General features: G+C 37.3%; 1 protein-coding gene across 3 annotated transcripts in view; it reads left to right on the top strand.

The window, feature by feature from the left end:
* The window catches only part of rabgap1l (RAB GTPase activating protein 1-like), a 152,653-nt gene that overhangs the window by 13,867 nt on the left and 122,462 nt on the right, over nucleotides 1–16,324 (top strand). For all 3 annotated transcript variants that reach the window (XM_007252655.4, XM_049466009.1, XM_007252656.4), the window contains exons 5-10: nucleotides 3,289–3,463; nucleotides 4,355–4,515; nucleotides 5,563–5,673; nucleotides 7,417–7,483; nucleotides 11,025–11,127; nucleotides 12,663–12,829. In XM_007252655.4, coding sequence (XP_007252717.3) covers nucleotides 3,289–3,463; nucleotides 4,355–4,515; nucleotides 5,563–5,673; nucleotides 7,417–7,483; nucleotides 11,025–11,127; nucleotides 12,663–12,829 — 784 coding nt within the window. The remainder of the gene's footprint in view (nucleotides 1–3,288; nucleotides 3,464–4,354; nucleotides 4,516–5,562; nucleotides 5,674–7,416; nucleotides 7,484–11,024; nucleotides 11,128–12,662; nucleotides 12,830–16,324) is intronic.

Here is a 16,324-nt window from a genome sequence, read left to right as displayed (position 1 = left end):
CCCAACTGGGATGGTGATTTGGGATGAGATGGAGCACAGCCTAAAGAAAAAGCTGCAACTATTGTTCAGTACCTCCGGTAGAAAACTATTAATTTTAGAGATTGGACGATCGATCGGCAGTGTATTCCTCTGATTTTAGCCGATCCGATTCAGGAGTTAAAGGTTAAGCAGTTTATCAGAGCTGTGTGTGGATGGCCGGAGAAACTGTTCGCTCACAGGAAGCTGCAGTTCCTCATCCAACCACTAGTCGGAGCTGCAGCAGCACAAGCCCCGCTCTCTCTTCACTACAGCCCAGCCACGGGCTACAGGCAAAGAGCGTCTGGAGTCTGGAGCGTTTTTACAGTTTCTGCAGTTCATATGTAGGACTAACGGTGAATTTACACTGCTCCGACGCGACAACGCACAGCGACGGATCCCATTCATTTTCAATGGGAAGCGCCGCCTCCGTCAGACGCAGTCGCGCGGTGCATCATGGGTCCGACGCGTCGAGAGCGGGGGATGCGATGCGATGAAAAGTTGAGCCGAGCTGAACTTTATGCAAATGAGTCCGTCCAACGCAATGCGTCTATCCAATCAGAGAGCAGGTGTTGGCCTGTAACGCGTCCTCAGCGCAGCGCATGAAAACATTTTAGTTCCGCTTTCAAGCGTCCAGAGAAGCCTGGAAGAGAAGTTTCAGGCTTCCCTGTTCTTTATAAAATCCCCGCTGATTCACAGGGACTCTGTCAGCGAGGAGAAAGGCTGCTGTGATTGTTGGAGTCTCTGGTGGGTTTTTTAAATATTAATATGTAATTTAATTGGAAAAGTTTGCTTTTGTCCGCTTATATAATGCTCACTAGACAGTGTAATGAAGCTCATTCAAACATTTATATCTATAAAGACACATTTATATTTATTAATTATTGGAAATAATAATAGCTTATATAAAAAAGCATTTCCCATTTATTAAAACGATTCAATTGGACGACGCAGGGAACGCCTTTGTCACGCCCACATGCGACCGGTTGGAGGGGGGTAGTGCGACCGTGTGCGTTGTCGCGTCGGAGCAGTGTAAATTCACCGTAACAGGATAATACCGCTCTCTACAGCAGCTAACCTCAGGAGCAGTCACATAGCTGGGTTAGCTCACAAGCTCAGCAGCAAACAGCCGCACCAGTCACGAAGCTAGTTAGCTCACAAGCTAACAAAAGCAGGGGACTCTAGTCAGTGTTTTTAGAGCTGGATATGCATAAGTTTTCGCTCCTCACCCTGCAGTTTCTGTGCGCTCACACTCCAGCTCCTCCACTCTCCACTCGTTTATACTGGACGCTGTGTGAAAGCCGCAGTTCCGCTCAGATGAAATTAAAGGCACGTTGCAGTTTGCGCGCTGCTCTCCTCAGGATGTTTATAACTGCGCGGTTTAGTGAACACAGCTGCCAGGTAAGACTGGAGAAGGCTACTGAAGACTATTAAAGTCTATTAGAGTTTATTGAAAGGGTTATTGGGGACAGAAATCAGTACAGGCTGGTTAGATAAGTTAAGTGATTCCCGTCCTCGCTGTGGAGAATACACAGCGCTGTCACAGTTTCGTAAAATAAAAAAAGGCTTCTTCCGTGTTGTACTGTTTATTAACATCATTAAAACAGATTTCGCTCATTCCAACTTTTTATTAGTTAAAAGCTCCGTTTTATTGCTGTAACGTTACTTACTAAACAATGTGGAGTTTAAATTAGGTCCGCGCTCGTCATAGCAGGCTGTGAGGCGGCTGCTGATGTGATACATTCCTGCGGTATTGGCATATAAATATAAAAATTCTGGTGTCTTATAAATATTTACACATAACTTATATCTCTCCTGAAAAGCGTTTATTTTGGTCAGTAACACTCGTGTTTATTTACTATCAGCGTAAATTACCAGTGTTTGCTTTGGCGTGGATGTAATTAGGGGAATCTGTACCAGGTTTGCCTTGCACCTGTGTGGCATTAATGTGGCATTTTGCCCCGCCCAAGATCGGTATCTGCGATCGGAATCGGCCCTAAAAACACTGATCGGTCCATCTCTAATTAATTTTTTCAATTAAAATATTTTTAATGGTCAATGTAAAAATTTATTATTTGTCCTTTTTGGAGGTTTTTTTTACTGGAAACAATTAAGTTACTGATTTTTTCAATATATAAGGCGCACTGTCTATGAATGTCTATTTTCATACATACAACTAAGATAAGTTAAGTAAACAAAATTGTAATTGTTAAAAAATCAGACGAGTCAGAAAAGTTAAGCGCTGGATGTTAATCTAAATCTAAGTTTTTTTTTTTTTTTTCCCTCTCGACATTAACAGTAGTACATCTATAGTATGTAAAACCATTGTCCAGGTGGGTGTGAGCCTTTGACCTAGATTACTTTTATATTAAACTATTTCAGGTGAATCTACCTCAGGAAGTGACTGAGAAAATACCAAAAGCGTGCAAATCTGCCATCAAAGCAAAAGAAGAATCTAATGTTTAAAACATATTCTGTTTTTTTTTAAACACCTTTTGTTTGCAACACAATTTCTGTATAGCTGTAATGTCTTCAATATTACATTTACAAATAAAAAAAATCATAAAAAGGAAGTGGTACTTCAATATAGACATCTCGTTGTTTCTACGCCTAACAAAGCAGTGGTCATAATACTTTAAAGTTTACTATGCATACCCCTATAAATATTGTCTGTTCAGCTGTGTATCTGTGTGCTGGTTATGTTTAGCAGTACTTAAATCCTAGCTTGTTGTGTACTTTTTGCCATTCGTTCTCTCAGACATCATCTCACTGAATTTGAACTGAGGACTGGTTTGTCATTTCCTGCTTTGATACTTTTTTAGAAATCTATACTACATGACTGAATCTGTTATATTCTTGGGAAGTTAGTGCTGTCATTAATTTACAGGCAGTTGTAATGTTTTAGACACATGTTCAAAAACACAAACCACAGTGGAGATTAGAAGAGGGATGTGTTTTTTGGCGTTATGTTATAATATGTCGGTATGTGTGGTAAATATTTAACACAGTGATGTGACAATTCCAAGAAATAGTCTAAAATTAGTAATTGCTGGAGATTTTATGTTTATTTTTATTTTGTAATTTTTTTTATGAAACCCTGACCACAACAATAATTAACTTTAGATTTTCATTTATTACTGCAGCATTTTTTGTGCTATTTTCCTTATCAATTTTAATATATTATGTGCTTCATGCAACTAATTGCACAACTACAACTTACACATTCCTTGCAGTTTTCTAAACTCTTTGTTTGTGTTTTTTTTTGTACTCCAGGATTGTTGACCAAGCCACTGGTACAGAGATAGCCTCCTTTCCCATCTATAAAGTGCTGTTTTGTGCCCGAGGGAAAGAGGGTTCATTAGAAAGTGACTGCTTCTCCTTCACTGAGAGCTACCGCAGCTCAGAGGACTTCCAGATTCACATCTTTTCCTGCCATATCAAAGAGGCTGTGAGTAGCGTTCTGTATGTGTTCATTTAGTTCATTAAGGGTGTACTCATACTAGGCATGGTCACTCCCCTGCTGGCCTGCACCCACACTGCGTTTAAACAGTCCGTGCCCAAGCCTGCTTACCTTACTGCTTAGTAGGTTGCTGGTGTTGTGCCACATTCAAGACCCCTGCCATAAAAAGCACCCTCTCTCAGGAGCGCATTTAAAAAAATAAAAGCAGAGATAATCCACTTTAACTAACCTAGAAATATGCACCAGAACTTAGTTATCTCAGTCACGATTACATACATACTTTAATAGTCAACGTTGTCGATTACATTGATTAATCGTTGCAGCCCTACATTCTAGTCAATCGAGCTGTACTTTGGGGGATAACTGTGCCCGGGCATGACATGGATTGCCTAGTGTGAGTATAAGTGTGCGGTAATACCTGAAGATTATTCACTTAACCTGTATGTTGTTTTAAAGTTATGGTGTTTGGTGTCCCACATCAATTTTGTTATCGAAAAGGGTCTAAAAGCTATTTTTGGGATTTTTAATTTTTTTTTTACAAAAATGATCAGTACATCAGTAATTTCATTATCTAGCCACCTGATCTTAAATGATAACCATTAAAAATGAATTTGTCGTATATAAAGCTTGATCTTTACATGTTTTTTTGTTGTTGTTGTTTTTTTTGGAGGGGTGGGGGGGGGGGGGGGGGGTGTTTGGGTAATACCGCCTTTAGCACAATTATGATTGTCAATACCAATCATGGGAGAGGCCGGTTTCCACATTTTCTTTCACTTTTCTGGTAAGATCTAGTTACTCATCATTGCTTATGTAACGTTTTGCATTGTTGCTTTGGAATTAACCCTGTTTAAATAGTCTCTTCTCTTCTGTTCTGTACAGGTGAGCCGAATTCTCTACAGCTTCTCCACAGCGTTTAAGCGTTCATCTAAAGCTGCTACTGATGTTCGTGACTCATCCCTGCCTCAGTCCCCTGACAGCGATATTTTCGCTTTCACAGTGTCTCTGGAGGTGCGAGAGGATGACAGTAAAGGCAACTTCAGGTCAGCAGTGGTCTAATAGGCTTAATTTTTATAGAAATATATAAATGTTCCTTTAATAATTATAATATTAATAATAATTATATAATAAAACACCAGCTTCCCCATTCACATCTGATTCAACAGGCTTTCCAAAAATATTCATCTGCTTTCACTTCAATATATGTAAAATTCCCCTTGCTGTTATATCAGTACTGTATAACACTGTACAATAAGGGTCAGTAATAACAGTACTTACAATAATAATAAACACTGTTAAATGGTTAAGTAATGTCTCAACTAGAGACACTCTGTAGGTACTGTTTATAATGTAACTTTATTGTGAAGTGTTACTTTTTACTGTTTGCAAAGTTGTCAAAAGTATTGACCTTCATTATAGTATAGAAACTAGGGTTTAAAATATTTCTGTAGAAGTTGAAGTATTGACTCTTATTTTTTTTTTTTGCTCATGTAAAAGTACTGGTTTCAGAATTACTTAAAATACAAAAGTAAAAGTAATATAAAAGGAAAATGGCATTAAGGACAAGTTTAAGCCTGCAATGTTATAGTAAAATGTTAATGTTAAAAAAATGGGATGCACTAGTTTCAGCTGCATATATGCTCATTGAAAATGAATACATTGTAGTCCAATACAAATGTATGTTAAGCTGAAGCTTCATACTAGACTACATACATTGCTAAAGTGTGACGTGACGTACAGGTGTGATGGACCGCGTATAAACCAAAAGGGATGGTTTATATGTTTATACTTCTCATCCAACCACAATTAAATTAACTCTATCCTGATGGAAATATTTATCTAGATATTTTTTTAAGCTGGAATGAAAACAAGCTGAAATGAAATAGGAATAACAAGGCTATTTTTTTTTTTTTTTGGCATCATCTGAAAAGTAATTACTTCATTAAGTATAGATGACCAAAATTTCTACTTAAGTAAGGTTGCAAAGTATTTGTCTTTTGTTTCTTGACACCTCTGACTGTTGGGTTACTTGTTAGGCCTCATGTTTTTGTATTATTAATCTTTTTGATAAATGTCTTGTTTTTTGGCAGCCCTGTCCCTAAAGACAGAGACAAGTACTACTTTAAGCTGCGTCAAGGCGTGCAGAAGAAAGTGGTGGTCACAGTGCAGCAGATGTCCAACAAGGAACTGGGTATAGAGAGGTGAGACATCACACAAGCGCTTACTTTATTGTAAATAAAGTTGTTTTTAGTTAATAAAGTTGTTCAGTAATACAGGTATTTAGCCACACCACTTGATGGAACTTTTACTTTGTAATTTGTAATTTGTAAATTCTAGATAATCTAAGTAAAACTTTATTATGTATCACTGCCTGCATTCGTTTTATATATCAGCACTATTTTGGAAAAGTCATTTTTGGCTTGACCTCTGTTCTGAATGGCCGAACCCTATTGTGCCTAATTCAAACAGTAGTCCAGGTTGAAACTCTACTTATTGAGTGTAAATGAGCACTAGGTGACCTATACTCTAAATGCATTACAGTAAGGAGATGAAGTTGACATAAGAGCAGTAATGGGGAGAATGTTATAACTATTAAAAATGGATTGGCATTATTTTGTATGGGTATGATAAGATAACTTATCGATTGTCTCCCAGCCAATTACATTGCATGGTTGGAACTAACTGTGCTATAAGAAAAAAAGTTATACAGTAAAGATGACACTCAGTGGATTTGAAATGCAGGACTGACTGTCAGATTACACATTTTAAATTCCTGAATGTAATCAAACTTGCTAAATATATATATGTTAGTCATTTCTGTAAATAATGCATTAAACACACGGTTCATTAGTTCATATTACTAATCAATACTCAAACTGACCTTTTAAAAAAAGTTTTAAAACCATTTACCTCTGGTTTGCAAAAGTATTTGTTCAGAAGTAATCCTGGAAGAAAACCTGTTGGAGGCTGTTAAAGACTTGACTGGGAAGTAGATTTACCTTCCAGCAAGACAATGACTAAACATACAGAGCTACAACAGGATCGTTTAGACTTGATGTTATTTTTGTTATTTTTCTGTCCTAAATCCTATTGAGCTTCTTTGGCAAGACATGAAAACTGCTGTTCTCAGATGCTCTCCATCCAATCTGGCTGAGCTTGTGCTATATTGCAAAGAAGAATGGGCAGAAATCTCAGTCTCTAGATGTGCAAAGCTGGTAAAGACATACCCTAAAAGACCTGCAGCTGAAATTGCAGCAAAGCTCTACTAAATATTGATATGGGGCTTGAATACCTTTGCACGTCATACTTTTCAGGTTTTTTATTTAATTAATATTTTGAAAAACATGTATATATTTTTTTTTATTCCACTTCACAAACATTTGCTACTATGTGTTGGTCTAGCACTTAGAATCTTAATAAAAATACATCTAAGCTTGTGGTGATAAGGTGAAAAAATGTGGAAAAGGTCAAAAGGTGTGCAAGTCACCGTATGGCATTTTTCCAAGAATTCTGTTCCTTTTTTGAGGTTTGAGCCTCTCTGTTTTCGTAGATGAATGCCTGCCCCAGTCTTATTGAGACTCTATAACTATTTTGCAAAGTCATTACTGACTTTGAGCATGAAACTAGAAGTACCTCTTTAGGACACCTGCAGAAACCAGCCTTGTTCTTGTGGATACGATATCTTTAGTTAAGTCTCATGGTATGAACACCTGTAAAAGTCATAGTATAGATTTGTTTGCATGCTTTTGATGCTTTTAAGAGAACAAATTAGATCTGTGGATTTCATATGAGCAAAGTGTACTACCATCAAAAGGCACAAGATGGCACTCAAGTAACAGCAGTTGAGTTTGCCTCTCTTTTTGCTGACCTGGTGCTGTACAAATTCATTGTATAAATACAGATAACAGTCATATAGCAATACGTTTGTTACTGTCTGATTTCAGGTGTTTTGGCATGTTGCTCAGTCCTGGACAGAAGGTTCGGAATAGTGACATGCACCTCTTAGACATGGTGAGTAAAATCAAAAATCTTCTGTAAACATCATTAAATCAAAGTTTGGTCATTTGTTATTACTTTCAAATCACATAACTTACTAAGATAGAATGGATAAATATATATCTCAAAAGTAAAAGTATAAATTCAAGTAAAATATGTAAACAAGTAAAATAAAAAAAATATATATATAGAATATATTCAAGTCAAAAATCATAGAACAGAAACTAACACACTGTAAAATTTAATGGTTGACCGTCTGCCTACAGTGTTATAGGCCATGCGTACAAGATACCATTTAGTTTACTGCAAAGCGTGACTTCATGCTGGCTAAGAGCTACAATGAAGGCACTCTCCTGTAATGGGAAGTTCTTAAAAAAGGAAGCAAACATTTCACCCTCTATTAATTAACAAACACAGGCTAACACCTAAGATAAATTAGCTCCTGCTGGGAAGATTACACACTAATAAAGAGTTAATGGAGTTTTTATGTAATTTTATGTAAAAAATGATGCCAGGAACCAGTAATTATTTTAACTTTTAAAGTTACTCTGCCATTTAAAGTAACTGAGTAAACAACACTGTTTTAAACTGCACTTAAATAATATAGATTGAGAAAAAAACATATGGGTTTACCTAAGTTTTTCAGGGCAATTCGTTTTCCAAATTCTCTGAAGTAATAGTAATAAAGTAATAAGTAATAACAACTTATGTGACGTTTACTTTACACGATTTTAGCCCAGTTTTTTAGTTGATAGTAGTATTTTCGTTGATTGCTGAAAAAAAAAACTCTGCTCGGGGATCTCTCAGCGCTCACACAGTTATGTGGCAGGAACTACTAAAATACGTTTGCCAAGCCGTTGCAAAGTGATTGCCAATGCATGTCAAATATTTGGTATGCTACATATCTGATCCAGTCGGCGACTGGGAGTCAAGATCAGAGACAACCACGGGTACAGAATGCACCTTCTGCATAACCAGAGCCCTTTATGGAAGTGGTCTGACCACTTTGTGTTTCCCTTGTTACATCAGGAAATGACTGTCAAACACAGAGGGAGCTTGTGAGTGAGTCCTCTATAAATGGGGCTGAATAGAGATAAAAGCTAAACATTTTAACTACTTGTTCTGAGTATTCCTCTAATTAAAAAAAAAAAAAAACCTTTAATCTTTCTTGCTTGTGTGCATTTGGTTCTGGCTTGATCTTGTGGCAAAACGTGTTTCTGGAGAGCAGCCAGTTGAGTTGACATTTTGCCACAGTAACGAGTCTTGTAGTTTTTGACCCTGTGCTGCAGATCAGTCTTGTAGTGTGAACAGCACAAAGACCTGAAGACTCAAAGTTGTATGGTGTGAACCTGGCACTATCAAATTTTACTATGTATCATGTCCCATGACTTTTGCCTGGTCCTGTGGAAGAGGATTGGCAGAATATGCATGTGGATGTGATTTTTGTCTGTTTTGTTGCTTTTCTGTTTGTACGGACAGTTGTAGCAAGACACCGCTTGTCTACTGATGGTGTTGCATGTTTAGTGGGAATACATCATATAACATAACAACACTATGGATGAATGAATGAATGTTAAAAGCCCACAAAACTACAGAAAAATAATGTCCCATCAGTCAGGCACCCACTGTCATGCCTCACTTGGAACTTTATATGCAAATGTAAGTATACATAATTGTTTTGTATATTTTGAGTATATAAAAAATCTGTCTTACTTACAACTGTAAATGATCTAGTTTATTTGCAAAGTTTATTTGTTGCAGACACAGAACACCTAGCAGTGGAATTCTTATGGGACTGTTTGATCAGAAAAAAAAAATGAAATTGATAGAATTAGAATATGGTGTGATATTAATTTATACGTATAAAATACAGGGAGAAAATGTGTAATACAAAACTGTGCAATGCAAGCAGGATGCAGTAAATGGTTAATAAAGTATAATGTATAAATATTTCTGAGCTTCAGAACCAGTTCTGTAAACTAATTGCCTCTTATTTTCTACATGCTGCAACACTGTTCTAAATATCGTTCCTCGTCTGCTATTTATAGGCCTGAGACATGGAAATCAAGTATTTTTATTATTCATTAAAATCATATTTTTACATACTTCCCTCAAGCAACTTCAGCGCAGGAGGCTAGCGCATTTAGAAGCAAAACAATTAGCAGTGTAGTTTAATGAGCTATAGTTGTATTCTTTGGGATTAATGAGGGGAGAAATGCAGCCTTTTCCCTCTTTATAAATCAATATGAAAGAATGAAATTAAAAAGCTGTCTATTTCAGGCTCCACTGCTTGTTACAGCTCAACATATGTTACTGCTAAAAGAATGATTCAGTGGAAAATTGAAAAGCAAGTTGACACAATTTTCCATTTACCAAAGATGTAGTTGATCAGACAAGACATGCAGGTGCTGAAAAAAAAGGTGCACTTACAATTCTTTAATTTTCCAAAAAATCGTCAGTATGCCTTATAATCCGGTTCACCTTTATGTATGAATTTTACCAGTCAGATTGTAAGGAGCAGTAAAGCCATCCACTGAAGTACAGCATTATACAGGAGTTTCAGTTTAGTTCTCCAGCACCAAAACTAAAGCATCATTAGCATTATCCGCTAAGCTCACTAGCTTTTCACTGTTCAGAGGTGAGGATTATCGGACTGTAGTCTGCTGCTAACCCTGACCAGCACTGCTGGAGCAGCATTAGTATTAGCCGCTAACCGCGCTAAGTGCTAGTTCTTTCGTCGTTCAGAGGGTAGTATATCAGACTGTAGTCTGTGTATTTATGGTGTTAAAACAAGCTACGTGGGATGACCGCTATGCTAGCTAATATTGCCCTGGCTTACCAGAACATTTAGGGTTCTGCAGTGTAGCGTGTGTATTTGTTGAGCAGATTTGTATAAGAATTGCCTTCTAGTGGCTTGACTGATTAACTAGTGTAAAATTCATAAAATTAGACGAGACATTAATTTAAATCTCTAATTATGAAAAATGAGGGCAGAGTCACCTCCAGGGTGAACAATTACCCTGCTGAAAACTAAACAAATACTTTGCTACCTTATTTAAGTAGAAATGTTGGTCATCTGTACTTAACAGATGTAATTCGTTTTCAGACTTTTTTTACTTTTACTTATTTTCACATAATTATCTGTACTTTCTACTATTTACATTTTAAATTTATATATATGTTTAGTGCACTATAGGCTCCTGTGGCGTGGCCTAGGATTTTATACTTAATAGCATTTTTTGCTCTCCCTATATTACTGCTACTTTAATACTATAAGTAGTTTTGAAATCAATACTTTTTACATTTTTACTTGGTAAAATCCTTGAGTTGATACCTCAGTAGTAATAAATATGAATACTTTTGACAAATTTGAACCTCAGCGACTTCAAAAATTCAGACTCTATTCAGTTAAAAGCAACCCTCACAGTCCATTATATTTCCCTCATTGTTAAACATGTTAAACAGAGCACTCTAATTGGTTTACTTTATCAGTGTTAGGCTTGGCTAGGTTTGTACCAAACACCTGACTGGTGGCTGTGATTATTGTTGCATGTAGGAGTCCATGGGGAAGAGCGCAGATGGGAAGGCCTATGTGATCACTGGAACGTGGAACCCCAATACACCTGCTTTTCAAGCACTTAATGAGGACACACCAAAAGGTGAGATTCTATAGCTAAGTTAATCATTTCGAACAATGCTTGTGGACATTTGTGTGCTTATATGTAATGCCTAAAAACAGTGATTAATTTTTACCTGATTTGTTTTCTTTTTTATTGATTTTGTAATGCATATCTTTTCTGATTAGCTTTCCTGAGTTATACCTTACTACTGTGTACCTCGCTTTAACTGTCTCTTACTCAGGGTAAATGAGTGTGGGGGACTAAAATTGTTGATGTGAGCGTTTATCCTGGGATTTATTATTGATATTAATTAAAAATATTGATTTAAAAATTGTATGATGTTACATTACATGACTGGACATTATGCTAGAACTTTTTTCAATTATTAAAAAAAAACACACACACACACACACACACACACACACACACACACACACACACAAAATAGTGAAACAGAACTTTAATTTACTTTAATTTACTAAGCTGGACCCCATATTGCCTTAGTGCTGTTCCAATGTTGTTCTGTGCTCAATAATTAGCCTTCTTATTGCGATTTCTTTTCTAATACATAGATTAGTATTTTATATATATATATATATATATAATATATATATATATATAATAGCTTCTTCTGAAAAGCTTGCTGTAAGAGATGGAACCAGGAATTCTGCTGTTCATCTGACAATTCTGAAGGAATATATCTGGTTTATATCAGGTGTACTTGGCTTCTGCAGCAGGACAATGACCCAAAGCAGATAAACATCCAAAAAGTCCACCTCTGAATGGCTTAAAAAAAACAAATTATGGTTTTGGAGTGGCCTAGACAAGTCTGATTAAGACGCTGTGGCATAATGATTCGTAACAGGTTGTTCATGTTCGAAAACCCTCTGATGTTACTGAATTAAAACAATTCTATAAAGAAAAATGGACCAAAATTGCCCAACGGAGATGTGAAAGACTCATTGCCAGTTATCAGTAAAGCATGACTGCAGTTGTTCCCACCATATAAATATGTATATGTATGTACTGTATGTGTGTATGTATATAATTTGATTGATTGTTTCTGGTAATAAGGAAACACAAGGAAATCCAGTTCATTTCTTTACAGAGTAATTACATTACATCACATCATATTACACTTCCTCCTGTGGAGTCCTGTCTAATCTACAGCCTCAATCAGAATAAAGAGGCTGCATATTATATGAGAAGAGGATTTGCTTTTGGATTAGACCCTGGAGAGAGCAGGCATCTCTGTGACCTTCAGCTGTGCTGGCTTGCTTAGTCGTGCACCATTCTTGTCTGTATATGGATGATTCAGGATCTAGTACAGTACACATTTTAGTGCTTTCTGTTCAATAAGGTTTTCTTTTTTTAATTCAAAGTCAACTAAATGATATGATTCCTCCAGAGCTTTACAGTATGCACACATATTTATCATGTTAACATTCCCATTGTGGATCTAAACAGAGAGCTAGTTTGGCTGTTACAGAGAAACATTACATAATAGTGATTTCTCTAATCAGACGACCGCTTAGACTCTTTTTATCTTCATGTATATGCTTTCCTCTCTCCAGACAAGCAGGTGTATCTCACAGTGGCTGTGGACCTGGTGGTGACTGAGGTGGTTGAGCCGGTTCGGTTCCTCCTGGAGGCTTTAGCCAGGGTGTATCCAGCCAACGAGAGGTTCTGGTACTTCAGCAGAAAGACCTTTTCTGAGACGTTTTACCTTCAGCTCAAACAGGTGAATTATGAATGTCTGTGATCCTTTTTACAAACATCCCTTTTACTTTACGGTCGTTCCCCAGATGTGTGAAAATGTGAAGTTAAAAACCCCCGAATCAGAAAAATGTTGGCTAGTATGAAAAATACAAATAACAAATGCAGTATTCATTTAATTCCCTTTTTGCATTGTCTTTTATTTCTTAACATAATTTCTTGAAATAATTCTGTAACTTTCCTCTGAGTCTTTTGAGAAGCAAAGATGAGAAGAGGCTTTCCAATTTGTCAACAAATACGTTAATAAAAATGATTAAAATATTTAATTACAATGTTCCTCAAAGCTGAGAAGGAAGGATTTTTCCATGCAAAATATCATTAAACAGTTCAAGTAATTGGCAGGAATCTCAGTGTGTAAAAGGCAAAAGCACAAGACTAAATCAAAAACCGGTGATCTGATTCTCAGACAGCAGTACATCTAGAACTATTTTTTTCAACAGTAGAAAATAACCATATATGAGTAAAGAATTACTTTTACAGATCTTTATCAATCACTGAAATATGAATATATACAAATGCCACTTAAAAGTATACTCTGTAAAACAGAAGCCTTGTGTCCAGAAGCAGAGTTAACTTGCAATGTCACCATTCATTTAAACTGGTGCATTAAGATTTTGTTAGCTCTAGCCTGCCTTCTAAATCCACTACAGGACCCACAATGCCATGCAAATTCAACAGTTTACAAAGATTTATGGGTGGCATGCATGCATGCATGCATAGAGTATACTGTGTTTTTTTTTTTTCTGTGGAGCTGCGTGCACTCTTGTCTTTGTTTGAATACTTGTATCATTACCACTCTGGTGTATATATACTGTTTGTTAGGTTTGCACAGTATTTTATTTCTGCTTCATCGCTGCAGTGTGTGCATGCTCAAATCTTACAACTTTAGTGCTGCTGGATAGGAAAATAAAATCACATTTTTCCATGAGATCGGAAAAGGCAATTGAAATTTGTCAGTTCAATCTAGAATACACAGGATGCATAAATAATTTAATTGCGTTTTTGATCATTGGTTTAGGTGAAAATTCCTGTATTTGGTTATCTATGCAGTTCACTATATTGTAGCAAAGTAGCATTTTAATGTCATGATATTTGTAGACATTTAAAATGCCAAATATATAATTGTAATTTAAATAAATTCAAAAAGACAAATTTTGAGTCGCAAAGTTTTTGTGCAGCACTGATGATTTATTGTGGGTATAAAGTAAAATGGTTAGGCCTATGTGATTAAACTCATCCCCTCTGCTTTTGTGTTTCCAGTGTAACATGGTCTGTTGATATCTGTTGATGACTTCTGCAAGTGTAGTAGACGATGCAGCTCTTAGGTGAAGAAAGGAGTCTATTGTTAATGGCGACTGGGAGCTGTAACTGGGCTCCTGGAAAGCTGTGAAGCAGCAAATGGAAGCTTTGTATTATTGGGAGCTTAATGAGTGGCCTGGCTCTCATTATCATGCCGAAGTAATTAGGGCTTGCTGCCCGCATCTCCGGCTGATTGTCTTCGTAGTTATTTCATCGTTGAGTGGAAGAATGCCTGGGCTGTAGTTAAAAGCTAATTAAAAGATAATATTATGGTGTTAGTGCAAGGCCTAACCCAGCCTTCTTTATTATTTCGTGATTATTTATTTATTGGCACCGTTGATTAGGTGTGACGAATTTTGGTGAGTAGATATTATTTGCTCTAAATGCTGTTTTCTGCCTGAGGTGCATTTCTGCTGAGGAATTAAAATGAAGTGGCATTTAGCTACTGTTTCTATTAAAAGTGTGAAGTGTTCTCGAGCGCGGCAGTATCGGCAGCAGCGATGTAAGCCGATTTCAGGGGGCACGGTGAAGGCAGGGGTAGGAATGACCTCTGAGGAGGAGAGTGAAAGAGATGCACGTAATCTGCTGCTCTGATTGAGCCGGGCTCCCTGTGAACCCCATTACCAGACGAGCTCCCCAGGAGTGGCCGCTCGGCGAGAGGGCTTTTTCTCACTCGCTGCTCCTTTTTAATTTCCTCCTGTACGCGTAATTATATTTTTTTGCTGCTTCCCCTGCGGCGGCGGCGGCAGAGGTGAAGCTAACTTTGGAATGGCGTGTGCTCTTGAAAACGCCCAAGTAGATTGTCAGCGTGGAGCTTTTATAACTGACTCTGACCCGTTATTGATGAGGCCATATCTGTCCTATAGCCCTGTTTTCATTGGAGATGTGTCCTGTGAGTGCAGTATAAACACAGTTTTGCTTCAGTTTTATACTGTGGGTGTGTGTTTGAGCTTGTGTTAGTCATGGATATAGGTGGCTGATAAGTACTGATAATACATGCAGTATTATAATACTTTAACAAATAAATACTGTATAAGATAAGAAATGCTACACTTCATCAATATTAAAGGGAAATTATAGTGTTTCAGCAGCTTACATACAGGGGTTGGGCAATGAAACCTGAACACCTGTCATTTTAGTGTGGGAGGTTTCATGGTTAAATTGGAGCAGCCTGGTGGCCAATCTTTATTAATTGCACATTGCACCAGGAAGAGCAGTGTGTGAAGGTTCAATTAGCAGAGTAAGAGCACAGTTTTATTTAAAATATTGCAATGCACACAACATTATGGGTGAAATACCAGAGTTCAAAAGAGAACAAATTGTTGGTGCACATCTTGCTGGCACATTTCTGACCAAGACAGCAAGTCTTTGTGATGTATCAAGAGCCACGGTATCCAGGGTAATGTCAGCATACCACCAAGAACGACAAACCACATCCAACAGGATTAACTGTGGACGCAAGAGGAAGCTGTCAAAGGGATGTTTGTGTGCTGACCCGGACATAAAAAACATAAAACCACGGCTGCCCAAATCACGGCAGAATTCAATGTGCACCTCAACTCTCCTGTTTCCACCAGAACTGTCCGTCGGGACAATAAATTGTGGTCTAAAGCCAGCTGTTTCAGTTTCATTGTCCAACCCCTGTACATGTAAATAGTACTTAAAGGAGAACTCCAATGTGAAATTGACTTTGGGTGTATTAAAACGTGATAGAGTACTAACCTTTATTGAATACTCCACCTCCGCTCTCCCGCAGCTTTCCGAGATTTAGCAACTTTATTCCATTTGTCCAAACACCCTTTAGACTGGGTGATATGGGGCATATTCTTGTGCCTGCAGATACTTTGTTTTTTTTACAAAGTTATCCAGGCTCAAAGTAGCTCTACATCTCAATTGTAGAGTGCGGAGAGCTCTAACATTTAAAACAAGGCATTAAGAACTTAAATGTGCAAAAAAAGCTTATTAAAAAACACTGTTTACAACTCATAGCATAAGCTAAATCCCCATGAGCCTCCATCTTAAAGTAAAGTCATGATCAGTGGAGTGATGAGCACGTGATGTTGCAGCCTAAATTATTTGTAGGGGCAAGATTATGCCCCGTATCACCCAGTCTAAAGGATGTTTGGACAAACGGAATAAAATGACGATCTCAGAAAGCTGT

Source organism: Astyanax mexicanus, chromosome 16 (assembly GCF_023375975.1).
Source record: "Astyanax mexicanus isolate ESR-SI-001 chromosome 16, AstMex3_surface, whole genome shotgun sequence".
NCBI lineage: Eukaryota > Metazoa > Chordata > Actinopteri > Characiformes > Acestrorhamphidae > Astyanax > Astyanax mexicanus.
The sequence above is the reverse complement of the archived record's forward strand: the minus strand, read 5'-3'. Positions and strand labels throughout refer to the sequence as shown.